The 17,334-nt window shown below is 44.3% G+C and overlaps 1 protein-coding gene across 1 annotated transcript in view; it reads right to left on the bottom strand.

Annotated features, from left to right (window-relative positions):
- SLC25A12 (solute carrier family 25 member 12) overlaps window positions 1-17,120 on the bottom strand; it is a 160,257-nt gene extending 143,137 nt beyond the window's left edge. Inside the window, exons 1-2 of the mRNA XM_077272706.1 lie at window positions 16,970-17,120; window positions 13,734-13,781 (exon numbers count right to left, since the gene is read on the bottom strand). Of these exons, the coding sequence (XP_077128821.1) occupies window positions 13,734-13,781; window positions 16,970-16,981 (60 nt within the window). The 5' untranslated portion in view covers window positions 16,982-17,120. The remainder of the gene's footprint in view (window positions 1-13,733; window positions 13,782-16,969) is intronic.
- Between the last annotated feature and the right edge of the window lie 214 nt (window positions 17,121-17,334).

The following is a 17,334-nucleotide window of genomic DNA, read 5'->3' as shown; positions in this document are numbered from 1 at the left end:
TTGCGCACACACTAATATTCTATCTGCCATATATAGTGTAGGCTTCCTAAGGGAACACACCCCTTCCCCCTTTTTTTTTTTTTTTTTTCCAGACGTAGACTCCTGATGGGGGATGGGTGCGCTCTAATGAAATTGCGGAGCTGCAGTCCGCTACACACGAAGACATTGAAATATACAGGCACTCCTTTAATTAGTACCTGCTCAGCAGGGAGTCCCCGAGTGCGGCATGCAGTTTTTTATCACCTGCGCTATATCGGAGGATTGTCCTCACTGCCAGCTGACCTCGCGCCCCCGGAAGTTTAACCATCCACTTCCGGGACGCCAGCCACACCGCGCATGCGCGCGCTCCTCTCCTTCATGCGGCTGAAGCCACCGCTTACCGAGGCTGCCTCGCTACCCGTGCCGCACCACCACCGCAGATAGAAGGGGTAAGGTGAAATTCTACCAGCGACCACTTACCCTATAGTCGAAGGGTCGTCCATTATTCTGCGGGGGGGGGGGCGACACAACAGTATCCCAGCAGGGAATCTGTTGTTTTATCCGGCATCATGCGGATGCGAACAGAAGTGGGGGAAACCAACAGGAATATCCCCGACTCTGATACTCACTCTGGAGCCCCTGTCGCTCAACAGAGACGTACAGGCGGCAGTCCAGGCAAACTATCCTCTTCTTAATCGTAGCAGAGTTTCTCTGAGGTCTCCCACCTAGGAACAGGAAACCAAACTGAGGAGCGAGGGGGGGCCGCCCCTTTTATCTCTCTGTAGGTTTCCTGTTTCCAGGGGCGGATCCCCTCTCTCAGTGGGTGCTGTCGTGGCGAATAGAAAAAAGATCATTTTCTTGTCTTGCAGATCGGTTGGGGGCATGCATACAGTATAGAGCTATGTCCAGCGCACCTGCATGGTGTCCCATTATGCCTCCATGCAGGGATGCCAGCTTAGTCACCGACCCGATTGGCGGTGCGATCCCCGGCATGCTCCTTCTTCCTCACTCCTCTGTGCACGCCGCACTGTCTCGGCGCTCTGCCTAGGGCGCAGGTGCAAGCACTCACCTGTTCTTAAAGGGGCAGAGCCAGAGGCGTAGCTAAGGGTTCAGGCTAGGGGGGGGCGAAACACATCTGAGTGGGCCCCTTAGGCCAGAGTCACACATACGCGAGATACGGCCGAGTCTCGCAGGTTAAAAGCAAGCTCTGGCACCGGTACTCCGGAGCGGAGCGTGTAGCTCCATGTATTGCTGTGCGACAGCACGCTACGCTGGCACAGTGCCGGAGCTTGGTTTTAACCTGCGAGACTTGGCCGTATCTCGCGGTGTGTGATCCTGGCCTTAACCGGAGTAATGTTTGTTTACATAATTAGGCTATGTGCACATGTTCAGGATTTCTTGCAGAAATTTCCTGAGCAAAACAGGACATTTTCTGCAAGAAATCCGCATGTGTTTCTTTGCGCGTTTTTGGTGCGGTTTTTTTGCAGATTTTTCTGGAGGTTCCAATGCAATAATATAGTGGGAAATCCGCAAAAAATCCACAAAATTAATGACCATGCTGCATTTTTTACTGCGATACATTTTTTTGCGGAAAAAAACGCATCATGTGCACAAAAATTGCGGAATGCATTCTATATGATGGGATGCATAATGTATGCATTTTTTTCACCTTTTTATAGCGCAAAAAAGGTGAAAAAAACGCGAAAAATCTGCAACGTGTGCACACAGCCTTATGGTGGTTTTAAACACTCTTGTGGGCCTCTCAGTTACATGTGTGCCGCACGTATTACACACACGGACATGGATATGTCTGGTACTGTTTTTTCTGGTATTGGAAATAAACGGACGTGTGAAAGAGGCCTTATTGAGGCTGCACAGTTAGAACATGGCCAGGAGTAAGCAAATCACATACTTGTCGATATGGGTAATGGCGAATCCTTAGTATGTGAGTTGTGAAGGGTCACAATTTTGCAGCCGCATAGGAGTACCTGCAAACTTGCAGCATGAGATGAGACAATCCCTTTAAATAAAGTGCAGCTAGAGCCATGGTTATTGTATGAGGGCTTGCTATACCAAGGCTGTGTTTCCATGGTCATGAAACCTTCCGGATTTGCTGCGGATTGGACGCTGTGTACAGCCGCAGCATCCAATCTACAGCATCCAGATGTTACAGCATAGTGGATGGGATTTTATGAAATCCCGTCTCCACTATGCGGGCAAACACGCAGGTGGTAGACCTGCGTAACCGTACATGCGGCGCGTTTTTATAGACCGCAGCATGTCTGTTTATCTTGTGAAGATGCTTCATCTCCACAAGATGAATAACACAGTCTATGAATACGATGCGGAATCACCGCGCGTACAACAGGGGGCAGCGCTTTTGGTGGAGCGGGGTATTTGCTGCATCCAAAGCACAGGGAATCCTGAACGTGGAGACATAGCCTAACATCTGAAAATATAATAAGCCCCCTACATCCACCCAGACAACTATTAGATAGTACTCCATGAAAAGAAATACAGCAGGCAGGCCCCTACAGCACCCCCCACCCCCCACTACCCTAACTCAACTCCCCCTCCCCCCTAACATTCACCTCACTCCCACAGTACAGCAGCATTACTAACATCATGTGCAGTGTCATTTGTGCTTTAATTTATTTAAAAGAAGTCGAACATTGCACTGTTTCACAGTCAGCAGCCCTTACATTTATGAAAATGTCCGTCCTCTGACTCCTGTCTCTCTCTCCCGTCCGTCAGTTTGTCCAGGTGGCAGGCCAGGCACCATCTTGGGCTCCTGGCACAATAAGAGATGCTGCTGAGTGCTGACTAGGACCTGAGAACAGCGGACCAATAGGAGCAGCAGACCTGGGGTGGAGGCGGAGCTATCTGCAGCGCTGCCAGCCTGTCAAGATGTTATCAGGTTTGCAGCGCTCCAGCTCCAGCCCTCACCGTGCGCTCGCAGTGAGACTCTGCTATTGGCTGCTGTGCAGCGTGCAGACTCTCCAGTCCAGCTGAGCGGAGACCAGGCAGCAGCGCGTCGCCATGTCTGGCCTGCAGAGAGCCGCGGCCGCTTATTGCTTAACACTGAAGCAGCCGCGGCTCTGGATGGGTGGGCCCCAGCCCCTCCTGCATCATGTTACAAGGCCCGGGACGATGCTGCAGCCTGCACTTCTGCCTCCTCCTGTACTCTGAAACATCAGAGAGCCGCGGCCGCTTATTGCTTAATGACTAAAGCGACCGCGGCTCTGAGTGGGCCCCTCCATGTGACTGGGCCCGGGGCGATGGCCCCCTCTGCCCCCCCAGTAGCTACGCTACTGGGCAGAGCGCGCACATGGTAAATGCTCCCAGCAAACTGCTGGAAGGCATTTAGTTTAATGTGTGTTCACCTGCACCTGGTGTCTACCAGTCAAGTGCTGGGATATACCTTTTATATAAGGCACCCACCCCTTTTGGGAAGTGCCTGAGCAACCCCTGTAGTTCTGTTAGGTGCTTTGTTATGCAACTGTATGTTGCCAGGTCCCCCTTCCACAGCCTGTTAGTGTCCCGTATCCCATGTTTCCGTTAGTTCGCCCTAGTTAGTCCTTGTTTCCTACGACCGCTTTGGCGGTGTCTGAATCCCCAAAATACGTCTGCGGTACCTGTAGCCCGTGACCACATCTTTAATCTATCCATCGTCTATTTGATATAAAGCAGATGCCCAGTCAATTTATTCAATGTCATCTTCAAAGATATCCAAAAGACTAAAAGAGAACGTCTACCGCCAAGAAAAATTGGACGTGTCACAAATGGAACAATGTGTGATATAATAAAGAGCTACTGTGACATGCTCGCATGGCAATTAGTCTATAATCCTTAGAAGCTTTACAGTATATAAATCATTTGTTTCGGATGCTGATCTGTCCATTCACCATTCATATGAGCCTGGCTGATTTCCAATGAAGCTTTATAATGATACAATATTCAGTCGACCTTCTTTAGGAGACAGAGCTATTGGGAGGGAATCAGGTTGCAAAAGACCTCTTAGGTATGTGGGCCAGCGCCACACTGTACTATGCAAGTGGTGAAACCGGTTAATAACATGTTACTGCATGTGAGAGTGTTAATAAACCGAGGTGACTGATGCAATGTAAATTACTGGAATTTACTAACGGACTGAAACAGACACCATTAGAGTTTATTCAAGATCTAGCAATATAAAATCTGTGCCACATTTACAAATGAACCCTTTGGAAGGATTGGTATTTTATGCACATATGTGGGCTTCACCCTACATGGTTACCACTTGCGGACACAGACAGAAGAAGGCCCCTGTGCAAGAATATATGGGCCCTTTGCAGGTCAATATCACATCATAATGCTCAATTTTACCTGCCATGGAGTTGGTAGTGGCCCCCTTACCTCCTGGTCTGCCTGGTGCTTACTAGTTATGTGTTACCAGGTGAGTACCCAGCTACAGTTAAGTTCATATATATTTGGACAGAGAACATTTTTCTAATTTTGGTTATAGACATTACCACAATGAATTTTAAACAAAACAATTCAGATGCAGTTGAAGTTCAGACTTTCAGCTTTCATTTGAGGGTATCCACATTAAAATTGGATGAAGGGTTTAGGAGTTTCAGCTCCTTAACATGTGCCACCCTGTTTTTAAAGGGACCAAAAGTAATTGGACAATTGACTCCAAGGCTATTTCATGAACAGGTGTGGGCAATCCCTTCGTTATGTCATTCTCCATTAAGCAGATAAAAGGCCTGGAGTTGATTTGAGGTGTGGTGCTTGCATTTGGAAGGTTTTGCTGTGAAGTAAACATGCGGTAAAGGGAGTTCTCCATGCAGGTGAAACAAGCCATCCTTAAGCTGCGAAAACAGAAAAAAAACATCCGAGAAATTGCTACAATACTAGGAGTGGCAAAATCTACAGTTTGGTACATCCTGAGAAAGAAAGAAAGCGCTGGTGAACTCATCAATGCAAAAAGACCAGGGCGCCCACGGAAGACAACAGTGGTGGATGATCGCAGAATAATCTCCATGGTGAAGAGAAACCCCTTCACAACAGCCAACCAAGTGACCAACACTCTCCAGGAGGTCGGCGTATCAATATCCAAATCTACCATAAAGAGGAGACTGCATGAAGGTAAGTACAGAGGGTTCACTGCAGGGTGCCACTCAAGCATCAAGAATAAAAAGGCTAAAAAACATCTAAAAATCAGCACAGCTCTGGAAGAACATTCTTTGGACAGATGAAACCAAGATCACCCTCTACCAGAATGATGGAAAGAGAAAAGTATGACGAAGGCGCGGTACAGCTCATGATCCCAAGCATACCACCTCATCTGTAAAACACGGTGGAGGCAGTGTGATGGCTTGGGCATGCATGGCTGCCAGTGGCACTGGGTCACTAGTGTTTATGGATGATGTGACACAGGACAGAAGCAGTCGAATGAATTCTGAGGTATTCAGAGCCGCCATATTGTGTGCTCAGATCCAGCCAAACTGATTGGTCGTCGTTTCATACTACAAATGGAAAACACAAATTGATAAAATACACTGGCGCTATAACTAAAAGTGAAAACCACACAAGTGCTGCGGGTATATCAGACAGATACTGCGCCCAATCCGTCAATAAAGCAAGGATCAATTGAATAATAAGAAATACCGCGCTACAAGTGCCTAGGACTAAAACGAATCTGTGATCTTAGCAAATCATAAAAGAACCTTCCCAAGCACGAAGGTTACAACCACCACCTACTGCATAATGTTAATCTGCAAGCCAGCTTAATGATTATATAAAAAATGAGGGAAGGGAAACACTGAACTCCCTATATTTCACCCACTTATGCTGCAACTTGTTATACCATATAATAATATTAGAACAGTTGACAGTGCCTGTTGGTAATATGTTTGCTTACATACCTAATGTATGGAGGGGTGTGTAGAATACTGAGCGGCTAGTCTCCTTCCAGAGGACCGAGGTGCGGGACCCACACACGGCAGTGCTCGCTGTGGCTGAATACAACCCCCGTCCACTTCTGAGGATAAACACGCATGTACCGGCATCAGTAGCAGCGGGTACTGTAGGTGAGGACAAGCGCTACTGCGTGCAGAGCCAGAGACGTCCCGGCCGGCGGCGTCCCTGGATGCACGAGGAAAATGGCCGACACTGACAACCAGTGTGTGACGTCACTGGCCTATGGAGCCTCAACAGGGCTAATTCTAACCAACGCGTTTCAGTGTGTAAAGCACTCCTTCATCAGGGTTACCGCCCATTGTTCAGTGCTCCATATATAGAAACTCTGCATGTACCCCACTGCGTACTCCACCCTTAGTTCAATTACACCCTCATATCTGCTTAGAACTGCCAACTCAGAAACGGCACTTATGTATTATCCCTCTATATAGAAGGAAAATTCTTAATCACCCAATGCATATCCCACATTACAAGGTGTTTGTTTGGATATATATGTGTTAGTTGCTTAGGATTTGTTTCTGCCATAATAGCACTCTGGGAATTATGGAGCCATCCCATATTGCACTTAACCTATTGCGGTCTGCAGATATATAATTTAATTTAAATTTTTAAATATTATTATATGGTATAGCAAGTTGCAGCATAAGTGGGTGAAATATATATATACCACCATTTTGCAGTAGGTGGTGGTTGTAACCTTCGTGCTTGGGAAGGTTCTTTTATGATTTGCTAAGATCACAGATTTGCTTTAGTCCTAGGCACTTGTAGCACGGTATTTCTTATTATACAAATGGAAAATGACCCAAAACAAAGCCAAAGTAACCCAGGAGTTTATTAAAGCAAAGAATTGAAATATTCTTGAATGGCCAAGCCAGTCACCTGATCTCAACCCAATTGAGCAGCATTTCACTTGTTAAAGACTAAACTTCAGACAGAAAGGCCCACAAACAAACAGCAACTGAAAACCACCGCAGTGAAGGCCTGGCAGAGCATCAAAAAGGAGGAAACAGCGTCTGGTGATGTCCATGAGTTCAAGACTTCAGGCAGTCATTGCCAACAAAGGGTTTTCAGCCAAGTACTGAAAATGAACATTTTATTTAAAATTATTGAATCTGTCCAATTACTTTTGATCCCTTTAAAAACAGGGTGGCACATGTTAAGGAGCTGAAACTCCTAAACCCTTCATCCAATTTTAATGTGGATACCCTCAAATGAAAGCTGAAAGTCTGAACTTCAACTGCATCTGAATTGTTTTGTTTAAAATTCATTATGGTAATGTCTATAACCAAAATTAGAAAAATGTTGTCTCTGTCCAAATATATATGGACTTAGCTGTATTTATAGGACACATCAGGGTCTGCCGACAAGGTGCAATTTGCGCTAATTTAGGGTGCTAACCTTTGCGGCAAGCCTGGGTTTTGTACCAGTTTATACTAAGGCCAGAACTACTTACATTTTTGCGCCAGAAGAAGTGTGAAAGACTGGTGGAAAGCATGCCAAGACGCATGAAAGCTGTGATTAAAAATCATGGTTATTCCACAAAATATTGATTTCTGACCTCTTCCTGAGTTAAAACATTAGTATTGTTGTTTATAAATTATGAACTTCTTTTCTTTGCATTATTTGAGGTCTGAAAGCCCTGGGTTTTTTTTTGTTTTGTTTTTTATTTTGACCATTTTTCTTTGTCAGAAAAAAAAAATGCAAAAATTATTGCTTGGAAATTCGAAGACATGTTGTCAGACGTTTATAGAATAAATGAACAATTTACATTTTACTAAAAAAAAAATATACCTATAAATAGAAAAATCAGACAAACTGAACATTTTGCACTGGTCTCTTAATTTTTGCCAGAGCTGTATGTCTGTTGACCCTTGAATTATAGGGGCCCTATATTATTGATAGCCCATCCCTTTTGTCTTAATAAACTATTGCTCACACTGAAATATGTATGTATATAAACACACACACACACGTACAGTTGTGCGAAAAAGTGTTTGACCCTTCCTAATTTCCTATTCTTTTGCATGTTTGGCACACTTAAAATGTTTCAGATAACCAAACAAATTTAAATATTAGACAAATATAACACAAGTAAACAAAACGCAGTTTTTAAATGAAGGTCTTTATTATTAAGGGAAAAAAATCTAAACCTACAGAGCCCTGTGTGAAAAACTGATTGCCCCCTCCCCTTTAAAATATATATTAACTGTGTTTTATCACATCTTTGGGAACCTGAGTTCAAATACCCTAGCCACACACAGGCCTGATTACTGCCACACCTGTTCTCAATCAAGAAATCACTTAAATAGGACCTGCCTGACAAAGTGAAGTAGACCAAATGATCCTCAAAAGCTAGACATCATGCCTCGATCCAAAGAAATTCTAGAACAAATGAGAAACAAACTAATTGAGATCTATAAATCTGGAAAAGGTATTAAAATCATTTATAAAGCTTTGAGACTCCAGCAAACCACAGTGAGAGCCACTATCCACAAATGGCAAAAACATGGAAGGAACAGGGGTGAACCTTCTCAGAAGTGTTCGGCTGACCAAAATTATCCAAAGAGCACAGCGACGACTCATCCAGGAGGTTACAAGAGACCCCACAACAGCACCAAAAGACCTGCAGGCCTCACTTAAGGTCAGCGTTTCTGACTACACCATAAGGGCTCATACTCACTTGCGTGAAATACGGCCGAGTCTCGCAGGTTAAAACCCGGCTCTGCCGCCGACACTCCAGAGCGGAGCGTGCGACCGCACAGCAATACATGGAGCTGCACGCTCCATTCCCAATTGCCAGCGGAAATGCTAGGTGTTACCATGCGAGACTCGGCCGTATTTCACGCAAGTGAGTATGAGCCCTAAGAAAGATTGGGCAAAAATGGCCTTCATGGCAGAGTTCCAAGGCAAAAACCACTGCTAAGCAATAAGAACATATAGGCTCGTCTCAGTTTTGCCAGAAAACATCTTGATGATCCCCAAGACTTGTCGACTGACAAGACAAAAAGTTTAACTTTTTGGAAGGTGCACTTCAGAAAAGGAACATCATACCAGCAGTAAAATATGGTGGTGGTAATATGATGGTCTGGGGCCGTTTTGCAGCTTCAGGACCTGGAAGATTTGCTGTGGTAAATGGAACCATGAATTCTGTCCGTGACCTCAAACTGAAGCACACTTGGGTTATGTAAAAGGATAATGATCCACAACCCACGAGCAAGTCCATCTCTGAATGGCTTAAGAAAAACAAAATTAAGACTTTGGAGTGGCCTAGACAAAGTCCTGACTTTAATCTGATTGAGATGCTGTGGCATGACCTTGAAAAGGTGGTTCATGCTAGGAAAGCCTCCAATGTGGCTAAATTACAACAATTCTGCAAAGATGAGTGGGTCAAAATACTCAAGAGAATTGTAAATGACTCATTGCCAGTTACTGCAAATGATTGATTGCAGTTGTTGCTGCTATCGATGACCCAACCAGTTATTAGGTTTAGGGGCCAATCACTTTTTCACACAGGACCCTGTAGGTTTAGATTTCTTTTTCCCTTAATATTAAAGACCTTAATTTGAAAACGGCATTTTGTTCCATGTAGGTATGCAGAAGGTTCTCTTAAAGGGAATCTGTTACCCCATTTTTCGCCTATAAGCTGCGGCCACCACCATCAGGGGCTTGTCTACAGCATTCTGGAATGCTGTAGATAAGCCCCCAATGTAACCTGAAAGATGCAGTGCGGTCCGGTCCGATGGGCGTCATGGTCTGGAGCCTCCCATCTTCATACGATGACATCCTCTTCCTTGCTTCCTGTCACGGCTCCCGCGCAGGCATACTTTGTCTGCCCTGTTGAGGGCAGAGCAAAGTACTGCAGTGCGCAGGCCCCGGGAAAGGTCAGAGAAGCCCAGCGCCTGCGCACTGCAGTACTTTGCATGGCGGTGGCCGCAGCTTATACTAAAAATGAGGTGACAGATTCCTTTTAAATCTGTTATCAAATATGTTATAAATGTCATATGGGAATGTGAAAGTTGTGACTGATAACATCTCTCCAAAATAAAAAGTATTTTACTTTGATTACAATGGGGAGAACTCTCTATATCAGAGCTGGGCAAAGTGCAGCCCACAAACTGCATCCGGCCCTCCGGCTGTGCCACTCCGGTCCAAGGACCGAGAATACCAAAAAGCCAAAAACAGCGACCCACGTGCTGCATTATGCCCTCAACTGCCGTCTGATGTCACAGCGATCCACACCCTGTTAGAGCAGTGAGACTATGGAACTCTCTGCCGTATGATGTTGTAATGAGTGATTCATTACTTAAATTTAAGAGGGGACTGGATACCTTTCTGGAAAAGTATAATGTTACAGGGTATATACACTAGATTCCTTGATAGGGTGTTGATCCAGGGAACTAGTCTGATTGCCGTATGTGGAGTCGGGAAGGAATTTTTTTCCCCAAGGTGGAGCCTTCTCTTTGCCACATGGGTTTTTTTTTGTCTTCCTCTGGATCAACATGTTAGGGCATGTTAGGTTAGGCTATGGGTTGAACTAGATGGACTTAAAGTCTTCCTTCAACCTTAATAACTATGTTACTATGTATGTGGGGGCTCACGTTGCATATAGGAAAACTATGTGGGGAGGTCATGTATATAGTATAACTATGTGGGGAGCTCATGTTGTATATAGCAGAACTACGTGGGGGCTCATGTTGTCATGTTGTATATAGAGGAGCTATGTGGGGGCTCATGTTATACATAGGAGAACTATGTGGGGGGCTCACATTGCATATAGTAGACCTATGTGGGGGGCTCATGTTGTATATAGGAGAACTATATGGCATCTCATGTTGTATATAGAGAAGCTATGTGGGGTCTCATGTATGTAGGAGAACTATATGAGGGCTCATATTGTATATAGAGAGGCTATGTGGGGGCTCATGTTGTATACAGGGAAGCTATGTGGGGGCTCATGTTGTATATAGAGAGACTATGTGGGGGCTCATGTTGTACTGTGTAGGCTACTCTCACACCATTTTTGCCGTCAGGCACAATCTGGCAAATTCTGAAAAAAACGGATTCGGCAAAAGTTGCTGCTGGATCCGTTTTTTCTCATAGACTTGTATTAGAGACATATTGCCTCACGTTTCATCCGTTTTTCGCCTGATCCTTCGAAAATTTGTTTTCCGGCGGCCGGAGAAAATGGACATAGTAACGTTTTTTGTGTCCGGAAAAAAAAACAAACAAAAAAAAACGGACAGCGACGGATCCAGCGGAGTCCGCTATAATGGAAGCCTATGGCGCCGGATCTGTAAAATGACTGAATCCGGCAACAGATTCCGTTTTTAAAACTGACCATGTGTAGCGTTTCCTATTCTGGGGTCTCTCTCTCTGTCGGATCCGGCAGAAAAAACAGATCCGTTACATCAGTTTTGCAAAATTTGCGACGGATCTGGTTTTTTTTGTTTTTTTTTTCTTCAGAATACGCCGGATTGAGCCTGACTGCAAAAAACTGATGTGTGAAAGAAGCCATACAGAGAAGCTATGTGGGGGCTCATGTTGTATACAGGAGAACTATGTGGGGGGCTCATGTTGTATATAGAGAAGCCATTTGAGGGCTCATGATATATAGAAAGGCTATATGGGTGCTCATGCGTTATATAGAGAAGCTATGTGGGGTCTCATGTTGTATATAGAACTATGTGGGGGGCTCACATTGCATATAGTAGACCTATGTGGGGGCTCATGTTACATATAGTAGAACTATGTGGGGGGCTCATGTTACATATAGTAGAACTATGTGGGGGGCTCATGTTACATATAGTAGAACTATGTGGGGGCTCATGTTACATATAGTAGAACTATGTGGGGGGCTCATGTTACATATAGTAGAACTATGTGGGGGGCTCATGTTGTCTATAGGAGAACTATGTGGGGGGCTCACATTGCATATAGTGGACCTATGTGGGGGCTCATGTTGTAAACAGAGAAGCTATGTGGGGGGGCTCATGTTGTATATAGGAAAACTATAATGGTATCTCATGTTGTATATAGAGAAGCTATGTGGGGTCTCATGTTGTATATAGAACTATATGAGGGCTCATATTGTTTATAGAGAGGCTATGTGGGGGCTCATGTTGTATACAGGGAAGCTATGAGGGGGCTCATGTTGTATATAGGAGAACTATTTGGGGGGCTCATGTTGTATATAGGAGAACTATGTGGGGGCTCATGTTGTATAAAGAGAGCCTATGTGGGGGCTCATGTTGTACTGTATAGGCTACTCACACCATTTTTTGCCGTCAGGCACAATCTGGCAAATTCTGAAAAAAACGGATCGGGCAAAAGTTGCTGCTGGATCCGTTTTTTCTCATAGACTTGTATTAGCAACAGATTGCCTCACGTTTCATCCGTTTTTCGCCTGATCCGTCAAATATTTGTTTTCCGGCGTCCGGAGAAAATTGACATAGTAACGTTTTTTGTGTCCGTCAAAAAAAAAAACGGACAGCGACGGATCCGGCGGGGTCCGCTATAATGGAAGCCTATGGCGCCGGATCCGTAAAATGATTGAATCCGGCAACAGATTCCGTTTTTAAAACTGAGCATGTGTAGCATTTCCTACTCTGGGGTCTCTCTCTCTCATGTTGTATACAGGAGAACTATGTGAGGGGCTCATGTTGTATACTGTTAGTCCTCAGGTTACAACGGTCTCGAGTTACATCGTTTCGTGGTTACAACGCTTTATACGATGCCTCATTCCGACTTACACGGTTTTGCGTCGTAAGTCGAACTACATGCAACTACGTGCAGTGGCAGAAGAATAGAGTCCAGTACTCTACACTGTACCCGGTTACACGAGGAAAACGAGTCTCCTGCACGCCATAACACCCTAATTATGTACGGTACTGTGTTAGGATAGGTGTTTGGATAGGCTAAGTGTTTGCAGTACTGTACTGTTATTATGGTACAGTACTGTATGAATGTATGGTCCGACGTACATCGAAATTCGGTTTACGACGCCGTGTAAGAACGGATCAACGTCGTAAGTCGAGGACTACCTGTATAGAGAAGCCATTTGAGGGCTCATGATATATAGAAAGGCTATATGGGTGCTCATGTTTTATATAGAGAGGCTATGTGGGGTCTCATGTTGTATATAGAACTATGTGGGGGCTCATGTTGTATATAGAGAAGCTATGTGGGGTCTCATACTGTATATAGCAGAACTATGTGGGGGCTCATGTTGTATATAGGAGAACTATGTGGGGGGCTCATGTATATAGAGAAGCTATATGAGGGCTCATGTTTTATATAGAGAGGCTATATGGGGACTCATACTGCATACAGGCGCCTATGTGGGGACTCATGCTCTATACAGGGGGCTATTTGGGAATTTATGTTGTATATAGAGAGGCTATTTGGGGGCTCATACTGTATATAGGGGTCTATGTGAGGGCTTGGGATAATTAATTGCCCATCCATGCTCTATATGCACTCACTCAACTCTCCAATGAAAATGGAGATGACATTTTTCCTGGTGTTAGTGGGTTTCAGGCATCCCCGAATTTGACACTTATCTGACATCTTCTATTTATGCACTAAAAAAAACAAAACAACTATAATTGCAAAGAGTAAGTCAAAAGAACAAATCAAAATGCACTGTTCTCCAGAGGGATGTCACCTTGCGATACAATATAAAACTAATTACTCTCACTTAGTCTACATCACCCAAATATTTACCCATAATAACAAAATGATTGCTATAAACATCATTAATTATAATGAAAATATTTAACCATTGTCTTTACCTTAAGAAAGATGGTCTTCAACTCATTGGGATCAGCTCTTTTGGTAAACTGCAATGAACATAAATGAATAAGTTATTTTTTTTGTGGGGGCACTCCTTTAATAACCCTTTATTAGTTTGCAGATCTGCTAGACTGAGTATGGCTAAAGATGGAGAGAAAATAGTTTACAGAGTGATAAATGGTCATTCAGTGGGTTTAGATCAGAACACCACCGGACACCATGACAGAAACCCTATAAAGCCCATTTTAGACTAAGGGGTCTGTTGAGTGTGTTTGATGGATAAATGGGGTCTTGCACTGCCGTGATTGTCATATTTGTGTCCTTACAATAAAACAGTAATACTTTTGCAGAAGTGAGCATAGCCTTATAGGGGTTTTCAACTACTATTCAATTTCATAGGAGTTGCTCTGCAGGACTGGGGAGCTGCCACTACACAGTGGAGATGCTCCGCTCCATACAGGGTTTACAGCCAATTGGTAGGGGTACCAGGTGTCGGACCGATCGGATGTTGATGACATATCCTTAAAACAGGTCATCAGTACAAGAGTAGAATAGCCCTTTAATTCTGAGTTGGACAGTAGTTGCAAACCCTTTTAAATGGCAGCGGGCAAGAAGAAAAATTTAATTCTCACCAAGAATCTTTGTCAAAAGATGACAGATTTCTAATGGTGGGTGACTCTTTAGAATAATGACACTAGGAATGGCAAGTTCTTTATATGTCAGAGTTTCTCTTTTTGGGGTAGGTCCACATTGTGGATTTTCCCATTTGCTTTGCGAATCACAATGAACATCCACAGCATAAAAATCATGGAAAATCCTCAGCATGTGGATGAATTTCATAAAACATTGGTACTGTAATACGAAAAATCCAGACAGAAAATCTGCAGAACATCTTGCCTGTGTGAACTGGGTAAATGTATAGAATGTGTATTTTATGCAAAATTTCAGTGGGGAAAACCAGCAGCATAATATAGTTAGTGCGAGTTAAGTTGTAATTTTAAAAATCTTTTGTAGATCGTGTATACATTTTCCACACATAAACTGACCTGCGGTGCAGATTTAAAAAGCAGCAGCATGTCGATTCTCTCGGGAGAATTCACCTAACACTTTGCAATTAATTGGGTGAAATTTTCAACAAAATTTCGGTGCGGAAACATTGTAAATAGACTGCAGAGAATCCACATTAAATCCGCCGTGTGAAGGTACTCTGACGCCATGTTCTCATGTAGCATAAATACTATTTTTTTTCCCGTAGGGCTTTTTGTTCTGCGTTCTGCTGCATTTTATGTCCAAGCAAAGCAGATGAAATGAAACCTGAGGCCCACTGTGCGTATAAAGACTCTGCTTGAATTGTGCATTTTTGGTGCATATTTTTCCCTCTATAGGGGGGTGAAATAAAAACACATGTAAAAAAAAAGTAGTCACATTTTTAATTGCAGAATCAAAGCTGCTCTACACTAAACAAGTGCAACAAAAATGGCTGCTTCAAATCTACATCAAGTAAATGAAAAGACGGAGCAAAAATCAGTTTTTCCATCGTAAAAAAAAAAAAAGGAAAAAACCAAAGAAGTTATTGTATATTTTGGCACGGAAACATGCGGATAAAGAGCAGCAAAAAAGCAGCATTTGCACTGTGTGTGAATACAGACTAAGGCCGGGGTCACACTTACGAGTGTGATGCGAGAAACTCGCGCATCAATACCCGGCACTGCTGCCAGCACTCGGGACCGGAGCGTGCGGCTGCATAGAAATACATGCTCCGGTCCCAAGTGCTGGCGGCAGTGCCTGGTATTAATGCGCGAGTTTCTCGCACACTCTCAAGTGTGACCCCGGCCTAAGGCTAGGTTCACATTGCGTTAAAGCAGCCCGTTCAACACATGCGTTAAATGGGCTGCTTTAACGCAAGTGCCGACATGCTAGCGCAGATAGAGCTAGCAGATGCTCTATCTGCGCTAGCGGTGACGGACCCGGAAACCCTGCAGCCCGCGTCCCAGGGTCCGTCACTCAATGACGGCACATCACTAGCGCATGCCCATTTTGGGTGTGCGCTAGCAATGCGCCCGAAATAATACTTAATGGCAGCGTTAACGGACTGCTTAAACGTAATGTGAACCCAGCCTAAGGGTGAATTCCAATTTATTCCATTTTTCTCAACGGAGTTGTTTTAGGTGAGAAGGACAGACAGAACCTTCCACAACACAATCTGCAACAAACATATAATGAGAGACCATACAGTAAGTCTACATTTCCAGGTGAGCTTTATGATGAGTTTTTGACGTTGCAGATTTTTTGCACCCATTAAGTGAAATAGGTTACTTACATTTTTTTAAAAATTTGCAGCGTCAAAAACTCATCATGGGAGCTTAGCCTTTTATTGAACCCCCTTTTTTCACTTCTAAAGACAACCATGAATTTTGTTCAATTTTTCTTTTTTCTTAGACTGGTTTTATTTTATGCTTTTTTTTGTGTACAAACAAGCCTATGACAAAAAAAAACAAAAAAAAAAAAAAAAAAAAAAACACACACGCAAAAAAAAATCATTACACCCAGTGCAATAAAGATGCATGGGGGAATAAAAAATAAGGGGGGGAAGAATGTACTTTATAAAGAAAAAAAAGGGAAAATCTTATCAACTGCACAGGTTTGCACTGCATTTTGTAAGAATTTATTATAAAGTGCATTTCAGATATATAGCCTTCTCTCCATAGGCGGAATTTATTTTCAGGCTATGACCTGCAGTACATAATAATGATACTGTTACATTTTTTAAAAATAAAATACAAAAAAATATCTCATCACAATGACATGATAAAGATAGATAATAAAAAAAAAAAACAAAAAAAAACGAAACAATACATAAGAACAGAAATGGCTATTGTTGGAAGAATCAGGAGCTCCGCACAATCTCCACAGGTCTATGGGCAGCTGCACCTGGGAAGCCCTGCTCCTGCCTCATTCATCCTGGCACATAGCTATGGGCACCACACAGCTCGGGCACCAGCCTGAGCACTGGGCAGGTAGGACACATAGAAGCAAGCACTGGGACATGACAGCACAAAGCAGCGATGTGAGGGCCCGGCAGCAGCAGCAGCCCTGCGCCCCAGCTCCACACACTCAGGCTGCAGGCACTGCGCCCCCACGGGCAGGAGGCCTCTGCCATTGTGGCAGCTGGGCTAGGAGAAGAGGCAAAGCATGGAGAAGCAATGAAGCAATAAGAGCAGCTAGCTGGAGTCACCTTGAGCGCCATGCTGAGGCTGTGTGATGTCAGAGCTGGTGAAGGCGCGCTCCCGGGAGCTCGGGCCCGCGCGTCCTGTGCTGCTGCTGCTGCTGCCCACTCTGCGCCTGGCACTGCTGCTCGGGAACGTGTCTCCTCCGCCCACTCCCCCTTCCTCAGAGCCCGGCCAGAATGGGCAGTTTATTTATATGTGTCACCTGGTAACGTCAGGGCTAGGGTTACATCTCCTCCAGGCTGCAGCCCTACCGACTGACACTGGTCAGCTGCACTGACAGCACTGACGGGGGTTCACTTTAAAGGGAACCTGTCACCACGTTTTTGGAAGATGGGATAAAAATAGCGTTAAATAGGGGCAGAGGTGGGCG

This window comes from Ranitomeya variabilis, chromosome 7 (genome assembly GCF_051348905.1).
Source record: "Ranitomeya variabilis isolate aRanVar5 chromosome 7, aRanVar5.hap1, whole genome shotgun sequence".
NCBI classification, from domain to species: Eukaryota; Metazoa; Chordata; class Amphibia; order Anura; family Dendrobatidae; genus Ranitomeya; species Ranitomeya variabilis.
Note: the sequence above shows the minus strand (reverse complement) of the source record. Positions and strands in the feature narration are given on the sequence as shown.